At 37.0% G+C, this 9352-nt stretch overlaps 1 protein-coding gene across 2 annotated transcripts in view; it reads left to right on the top strand.

Moving 5' to 3' along the window:
• Positions 1-9040, top strand: part of myo1g (myosin IG) — a 112916-nt gene extending 103876 nt beyond the window's left edge. The window contains exon 22 of one of the 2 annotated variants that reach the window (XM_073821578.1): positions 5606-9040. In XM_073821578.1, coding sequence (XP_073677679.1) covers positions 5606-5761 — 156 coding nt within the window. In that variant the 3' untranslated portion in view covers positions 5762-9040. Of the gene's footprint in view, positions 1-5598 lie in introns of both variants that reach the window. The other variant, XM_073821577.1, reaches the window with a different exon arrangement.
• The last annotated feature ends 312 nt before the right edge of the window (positions 9041-9352 follow it).

Raw genomic sequence — 9352 nt, 5'->3', positions numbered from 1 at the left:
TCATTCTCCAACTCCCCCCGAGTTAATAAGTTGAGTTTTACCGTTTTGAAATCTATTCAGCCGTTCTCCTGTTCTGGCGATATCACTTTTAGCATAGCTTAGCATAGATCATTGAATCCTATTAGACAAATAGCATTGCGTTCAAAAATGACCAACGAGTTTTGGGTATTTGACTCTTCTGCAATTATATTGTGTACTAAGATCGGTGGAAAATGTAAAGATGTGATTTTCTAGACCGATAAGATTAGGAACTACACTCCCATTCCGGCGTAATAGTCAAGGAAGTTTTCTGCCATAATATGGATGCAGCAGGCGCAGTAATATCAGGGAGCACCTTAAATTATTTCCCAGCTAGGAAACTTACAATGAGGAATGCTCCCTGTGCATACAGTTGGTCACGTTGTGCTGCGTGATATTACTGCGCCTGCTTCGTCCATATTACGGCAGCAAACTTCCTTGACTATTACACCGGAATAGGAGTGTAGTTCCTAATCTTATCGGCCTAGAAAATCGCAGCTTTACATTTTCCGCCGGTCTTAGTACACGATATAACTACAGAAGAGTCAAATAGTTTTAAATAGGACAAATATCGAAACTCATTGGTTATTTTTGAACGCGATGTTATATTGGTCTAATAGGATTCAATGATCTATGCTAAGCTATGCTAAAAGTGATATCGCCAGAACAGGAGAACGGCTGAATGGATTTCAAAACGGTAAAACTCAACTTATTAACTCGGGGGGAGTTGGAGAATGAGCCTATTTCCAAAAAAAGTGGAGTGTTCCTATAATTGTTCATTTTTAATATTTTTAAAAATAATTTTTAATATATTTTTTCAAATTAAGCCACCAAAACAAAGATACACTTTAAAAGGTTTTAGTTCAAAATAATTTTTACTTAGAAACTGCTAGCAAATTTCACAAATAATTAAAGTTTTTTTTTTTTTAATCATTTTAAAAGCTTTGTGTTGTCAAGCTCTTATCATGCTCAAGGCTGCATTTATTTGATCAAAAATACAATAAAAACAGCAATATTGTGAAATGTTAATACAGTTTAAAATAACTGTTTTGTATTTGAATATGTTTAAAAATGTAATTTCTGTTATGCAAAGCTGATTTTTCAGCACCCATTACTCTAGTCTTCAGCATCGAGTCTGATGCAGCTAACTGACATCTTGTCGTCCTATGCTGCGTTGCATGAAACAAATGAAATAAAACATAGGCAAACCTTTATTTCGCTGAAGAAGTGCATGGCGCAGTTGAGAACTGCTCTCTCCTATGGAGAGACAGGCTCAACCCAATGGCTGGGTAGAAAAAATAACTCGGCAGAAAAACTACCCAACATCAGGGTAAAAATGTTAAAAACAACCCAATAAAATCACCCAACAAGCTAAACCTAGCATTTGGAGTAAAAAAAAAAAAAATTAATAACCCAGCATTTTTTGGGTGTATGATTGGCTAATTTAGACCGAAGCAGACTAAGTGCTCATACCAGTAATCTTCATTCTGCATTCACACAGAGCACATACCACAAATTTACTGGTAATGTTACAACTTCTCATACCAGTAAATTGCTAAAATGAATTTACCTGTATTTTTGAAAAGGTCCTGTTCACATATTATCTCTTAACAGTAATTTACCAGTAAAGACTGTGTGAAAGGAGATAGTGTGTCCATGTTTTTTAATGCATTTTGCATTTACATGCATTTTCACTGAGAGACTAGCACTTGTATCTCATATATAATGCTGCTAATTCTGCTTAATAATTGAATCATCATAAGGACAAAAAGATTTTAACAAAATAATGCAACATTTATCATTGTATCTTCATGGTGACATTGTTAGAAGAAGTGCTCTCGCCTCTTTAGCTGGTGATGTACTCAACAGGCCATTAGGAGGAGACTGCAAACAAACACACGCAGCCCACAGGGGCCTAAACTCAGGGTGTGATGGTAAACAAAAAGTATGCGCAGTGACAGCCAGGCCCTGGGGACGCACACTGCTATATTTGCGTGTGTTTTCTTCAGTCGGTTTCCACTCTTAGGGACGGGCTTGCAGGAATAGCGGATCTGCAATATGTAACGAGGTGTGTTTTTCAGGCATGGCCCGAAACAGAGTCGTCAGTGATTCTCAGTAACGGACATGGAGTTGTATATTGTGATTATAGCAGCCATACAAACGCTGAACGAATGAAAGAATATTCAGTCTCTAGGGCACGCAAGAACTGTACGAAGTTGCGGCTGCGTCCCAGATCTGTCGTATGGTTTCCATGGCAATAAATAATGCAGCCCGACTGCAGTGTGTTCTCATTGGTTAGGGCGCCATGTCCCTGGAAAAAAAAAAACAGGTCAACTCAAGCGCAAGCCTGCACCAGTGAGGAAACGCACAGCTCTTGAAGTTCTTAGAGGAGATGCGAAAACCACTGTGCCACTTAGTCAAGTGATCTACCGAATCAAAACATGTACTGTAAATGCTGTCATAATTTACTCAACCTCATGTCACATTGCATCTACATATGTTGTTTTTTTGTCTGGAACACTTCAAAGAGTTTATGAGAGAATGATGACACTGTTTATATTTTTTCAGCCTAAACTGTTTCTTTAACCTTAAATCTTAACCAGGAGCGGGTAAAGTCCTCCAGTGTCAGGTTTCTCTGGCCTTCCTCTGGTGAGTTGGTGAATCAGAAGAAGGTCAGTGGGTTGGTGGCTTGGAGCCCGGATAGGAACAGCTGAGTGGAAGAGAACTGAGGAGTTGCGTGACCCACTACAGGCTTTTTTTCATGGCGGACTGCCGTCCACCTGTTAGAGGGCTTATGAGGAAAGCATGAGTGCTTCTTTGCATGGTTTAGGGTGGGATAGAAAGAGAAAGCCTGATTGAAGGAAAAAGACCTTCCAGTTTTATTGCTACAACCCAGGAATATGTTTTAAAAACACCAACAATTAAATAGAAGCCATTCTTAAATTTCTTGAGTTCACTTTCAGAATAAAAATGTCTTGATAAATTACTCACCCCCATGTCATCCAACATGTTCATGTCTTTCTTTCCTCCACTGAAAAGAAAGTAAGGTTTTAGAGGAAAACATTACTGGATTTTTCTCCATATAGTGGACTTTAAAGGGAGAAAACTGGGTGAAGGTCCAAATTGCAGTTTCACTGCCGCTTCAAAGGGCTCTACATGATCCCAGCCGAGAAATAAGTGTCTTATCTAACAAAACCATTTAAAAATGGTTCAATAAGGTAGGGTAAGGCAAATCTCGTTTTGACCTCCAACTTCAAAAGTGGCCAACATTGTTGTTTTAACTTTTTTGTAAAGGTCGTTTGACTCTTTGCGCATTCGCTTTGTAAACACTTGGTCGATACTTCCTGCTTTGATGCATGCCTACGTCATGCATGTCCTTTCCAACATGATTATGTAATGCGTGAAGTCGAGCTTGTGCAAGACAGGATTTGTGGTTAAAAAGTATCTACTTTTTTTTTTTGGAAACTAATTAATCGTTTCGCTAGATAAGACCCTTATTTCTCGGCTGGGATCGAGTGGAGCCCTTTGAAGCTGCAACTTCGACCTTTAACCCATTGGCCACCATTGAAGTCCACTATATGGAGAAAAATCCTGCAATGTTTAACTCAAAAACCTTAATTTATTTTCGACTGAAGAAAGAACGACATGAACATCTTGGATGACATGGGGGTGGGTAAATTACCAGGAAATGTTTATTCTTGAAGCAATCCAATTCTTTAAAGGTTTATATCATAGAAATTTAGAAAATTCAGCAAAAATGTAAGATGCAAAAATGAGCCTTTGCAAGCCAACACACATAATGACAGTAAAAACATTTATCGTGTTATAAAAGATTTTAATCTCAAGTAAACTGTGGTTCTTTTAAAATTTCTATTCATCAAAGCAGCCTAATAAATGAAATGGAACACTTTACAAAAATATGAAGCAGCACAACTGTTTTTAACATTGATAATGATCAGAAATGTTTCTTGAGCTGCAAATCAGCATATTAGAATGATTTCTGAAGAATCATGTGACAGTAAAAACTGGAGTAATGATGCTGAAAATTCAGCTTTGATCACAGCAATAAATTACATTTTAAAATATATTAAAATACAACAATTTTACTGTATTTACTGTATTTCTGATCAAATTTATGCAGTCTTGATGAGCATTAGAGACTTTTTTGAAAAACATATTTTCCCAACAAATTTTACAGACCTCAAACTTCAGACTTTCCTAGCTCTGCCCAAATGTGCAATATATCATTGCCTCTCCTAACTCACAGATTAATAAAAAATAAAAATAAAATAAAAACAATGGAAGAAAAATTCAAAGTGGAGCATTACACAGAGGTTTTCAGAGGCTTACAGATGTTTACAGAAACAGCTTCAGATTCAGAGAGTTAGTGCATCATGGGTGCAAAAAACAGGACATTATAAGTATCCTTGGAAAATAAGTGAAAATGTTGACATTTTAAATATAGCCCTTTTAAAAATGTACTGTGTTAAGTTGTTGATTTATGTTTTAGTTTATTTGGATAGCATTGCATTTATGTTTCATAGACAACCAAATAAACTTTTTGTGTCATGGTTGTTATTGAGTTGGTGATCATATTAAATACTCTGAGGAAGCGAGAGGAACAGAGAAGTGTTTAGGGAACAGGGACAGGATCAGACAGCAGAGGTGTCCCTTCTCATCTGTTCTGTCCTACATAGAACATTATTTTTGACTCCATCAAATGGGACTTTTTGAGCCCCACTTTACCAGCTCTGGACCACTTATATAATAGGCCAATAAATCCTGAATGTGCTTTAAACAGCATTTTGGGTATAACTGGATACCATACAGACACTTTAGCCTTATTTGTATCACATGCATTATTTGGTCTACTACAGTCAAAATTAGATTTTAGAATTACAGTCAGACTATGAAGATTTCTGTTTGAAATAAATACTGTTCGTTTGAACTTTCTATTCAAAGAATCCTGAAAAAAAGGTTTCCACAAATAAAAACTGTTTTCAACATTGCTAAAAAAAAAAAAGTGTTTCTTGACGAGCAAACCATCATCATAGTATGATTTCTGAAGGATCATGTGAAACTGAAGACTGAGGTAATCATGCGGAAAATTCAGCTTTGCTTCACAAGAATAAATTACACTATATTAAAATGAAAAACAGCTATTTGAAATTTCAAAACTGTATTTTTGCAGCCTTGGTGAGCACATGAAAAAATCTTACCTAACTTTTGAACAGTAGTGTGCATAGTAAAGTGTAACACTTTATATGAGTAATCGTCTTAACAAGTCCTACTGATTAGACATAAGCTGTTTTATGAAGGCATCTGGAGGGATGAGTTGATTTATTGTTTGATGTGACAGGGCTGAGTCACCGTCTCTGCACAGCTGTGTATCAGGACATGTGTCTTCTACATCGGATTCTCATCATGAACCACTAAAAACAGCAGAAACACAATTGAGTGCACAGCTTTGACTGCTTTTTATAGGCCGCAGGGAGCTGAAAGAGCTGTCACATGCTATTTTTTGGGATGTATTCAGCCTTGGCTCGAATCTGGAGTAATTATGTCATGTGTTTATTCCAGAGTGAAGAACACTCCACTGCCGGTCAAAGTGTGCACCACAGCGCTCCAGGTACACATGAGCGGAAAACCTAAGAGTATCACCGTTGAGACCAAACCTGGCCAGACCGCCGCAGACTTCAAAAAGAGTCGAACGGGATTCACCTTACTGCTGCCCCATCAGTAAAGCCAAGACCTCACAGGACGAGACATAAGAGTATTTAGTCAAGAGATGGGACCATATTTTCCAGAGATTTCTCTTCATGTCAGACAGGATTGTATATGTCTGCACATACGTGGAACAAAATTTCAGATTTTCCTCGATCTTAAGCAATGCACTTTGTTGTTATTAAATAGAGTGCAAAAGTGATTATATGTATTTGTAGGCCAGCCCAGAAGTTCGTATAACCATGGTTCCCTCGACAGAAACCCAATAGGATTTTTCCATTGGCAATTAGATTATTGATGTGACCAACAACAGTTTATGACCTTGACTTTAGGACGTTGGAAGCAGAAAATGAGCTAAAATGCAACTAATTGGCATGTTTTGGCCTACAAAAATATATAATCTCTTTAGCACTTTATAGTCCTTCGTTTTAAACAGAAGAAACATTTTTAGTGTTAACGTGTCAATCATGTGCCTGAAAAGAAGATATGCTGCATTGGGGTGGCGATATGATCAAAATATCACAATTTTATCACAATGACAACATATATCACAACATAGTTATTTTTGCTTTGAAAAGGGTCTTTATGATATCAAAATGAGTGATACTAAAGAAATGTCTTGTCACCAGTGTCAATATCACAAAAAACAAATACTAGGTCTAAATAAAATAAAAAAAAATCTCAAGCTCACTGAAGACAAGTAAACAGTCTCAGCGATTAAAATGAGAATAACAAAGAAATTGCAAACAATAGGTCAAAAAAACTACAGTAGAACATATAAGAAATGCTAGTGTCTTGTGAAAGTATTCATACTCATTTATTTTTTCCCCACATTTTATGTTGCTGCCTGATGTTAAACTGCTTGAAATTACTTTTTTTTTTCTCCACATCAATCTACACTCCATACGTTATAATGGCAAAGCAAAAAATAGGTCTTTAACTTAAACACTTAAATAATCCCATTGCATAAGTATACATACCTTTATCTAGGACAGTTGAAATTTTGCTCAGGAGCGTTCATATCATTCTTAGCATTCAGATGTTACCACACTTTAGGTGTTAACCTGTGACAAATTTAATTGAATGGGTATGATTTGGAAAGGCGTTTATGTCTTAATAAAAAGTCTAACAGCTAAAAATGTATTAGAGGAAAAACCGAGCCCTGAGGTAAAAAAAAAAAAAAAAAAAAAAAAAACTGCCTGTAGAGCTCAGAGACAGGGTTGCATCAAGGCACAGATCTGGGGAAGAGTTCAGAAAAAATTCTGCTGAATTGAAGGTTCACAGAAGCATGTAGTCTCCGTTACCCTTAATGGAAGAAGTTTGAAACAACCAGGACTCTTCCTAGAGCTGGCCTCTTGGCCAAACTGAGCAATTGATGGAGAAGGGCCTTGGCTAGAGTGGTGACCAAAATCCTGAGAGTCACTCTAGTTGAGCTCCATGATCATATGTGAAGATGGGAGAAACTTACAGAAGGACAAACATCTCTGCAACACTTCACCGATCTGGGCTTTATAGTGGTGTGGCAAGACTCAATCCTCTCCTCAGTGAAGACATGAAAACACACTTGGAATTTGCAAAAAAGTATCTAAAGGACCCTCAGGCTGTGAGAAACAAGATTCTGTGGTCAGATGAACCTCGTGCTGTGGGGCTGTTTTTTAGTCACAGGGACTGAGAGATTTGTCAGAGTATAAGAAAAGCTATATAGAGATAGAGATAGCCTTAATGAAAACCCAGTCCAGAGCATTTAGGCTCTCAGACTGGTTCACCTTCCAACAGGACAGTGACCCTAAGCACATATCAAGAGTGGCTTATAGACAACTCTGTGAATGTCCTTGAGTGGCCCAGACAGAGCCTGTGCATGAACCCAATCAAACATTTCTGGAGAAACCTGAATGTCTGTCAGCCCCCATCCAAGCTGACAGAGCTTGAGAGGTGAAGAGGTGAGGCGAAGAATAGCAGAAAATTGCCAAATGTTGATGTGCAAATCTTGCATCATACCCAAAAAGACTTGAGGCTGTAAAGGTGCTTCAGCTAAGTACTGAGTTAAGGGTATGAATACTTATGCAATGCACTTATTTTATTTATTTATTTATTTTTTATAAATGTATGAAGTTGTGACAATTCTGTTTTTGCTATGCCATTATGGTGCATGGGGTGTAGATTGGTGTGGAAAAAAAGTAATTTAAAACAGTTTAACATAAAGCAGCAACGTGAAAAAAAAACGAAGGGGTATGAATACTTCCGCAAGGCACTGTACATATAAAACACTGCATATTCTTTACTATGCAAGTTAAATATATAGATTGTTATTAAAGTTACAAAGGTGATTTAGTCAAGAGCGGTGAGAGTTTTTTCTCTTTTGTTGTGTAATTAACATGAATGACAGACAGCAGGAATATTAGACTGCTATCACTCTAAGAGCCACCCGGATCCAATAACTTACCGTTACACATGCGCTTGCAAAGACGGGTATTTTGACACATACTAGTGTGTATTTAATCGTTCAAGTTCTCTGTCACTGTGATTTTTTTTAAACCACAATCATTAAAAATGCACACAAACAATACGTTTTTGTGACCACGTATAACCACGATAGAAACAGTCTTGAGTAGTTGATAAATTTCTACCGGCTAATCGTGTCTCCTGGGATATCGCCCACCCCTACGCAGCATAAATGATTGTGCTGATCCGCTGTTATTCTGCCACCCCTCCTCTATTTTTAATGTTGCACATGAAATAGCCACCATTGTGTCATGTCTTTTGAATATTGGGGAATCATAAAATAATGCTATTTTATTATTTATCTACATTTCAGAAGGAATGTTCTATTGATACAGCCTTTGCACTTTTCATAACATATGTAGAGTCTATTTTTATGTTCTTTAAAGTTGTATTTTTTCTCAGGGTGTATTTGAACTGTGGAGATGTAACCATGTAAATGTGTTAGTGCTGTCACTGGGATGCTATTCTTTCAAAAGGTACTACTGTATACTTCTAAAGAGCTAATTTGACCTTTACATATGTACTAATATGCTAATATGTACCTTTAAGGGATAAATAAGGTACAAAGATGTATCTTTTAACTTTTGTACCTTTTTTGTACCACCCAGGTGACAACTTTGTACCTTTTTTTCTGAGAGCGCAGGAGTATTTAACCAAGATTTACAACACTGCTTTGTAGTAATGTACAGAGGAGGTGATATGAATGCTTATTAATATCTGTCAAATGTTGTATTTAAAAACAGCAGCTAAACTGTAATCAGATCATGTGAGGGCCTTATGATATTGTTTCATTAAATGCTACATGCTGTAATTGTGTGGTTGTTGTATATATTGTTTAAGAGGACACAATTGCATAAAAGACTTTGGTATTGGTGTCCTTGTAAACCAAACGGCTTACAAACACTTTTTTTAATGCCATTTGGTTTCTGTGAGGGTTATAGAGGATATAAAACTTGATTAGGAAAGTATAAAAAAACATTATGCTTTTGAAGAGACCCTGTTAAACCACACATGCGTGTGTTGTGTGTGTCTGAAGATTCTCAGTAGTGACAGGTTGCCTTACTGTCACTCTGTTTTCTATTTCCTGCTTCTTCCACTCCCCTGCTGC

Source organism: Garra rufa, chromosome 17 (genome assembly GCF_049309525.1).
Source record: "Garra rufa chromosome 17, GarRuf1.0, whole genome shotgun sequence".
NCBI lineage: Eukaryota > Metazoa > Chordata > Actinopteri > Cypriniformes > Cyprinidae > Garra > Garra rufa.
This window is presented reverse-complemented; position numbering and strand designations above follow the sequence as displayed.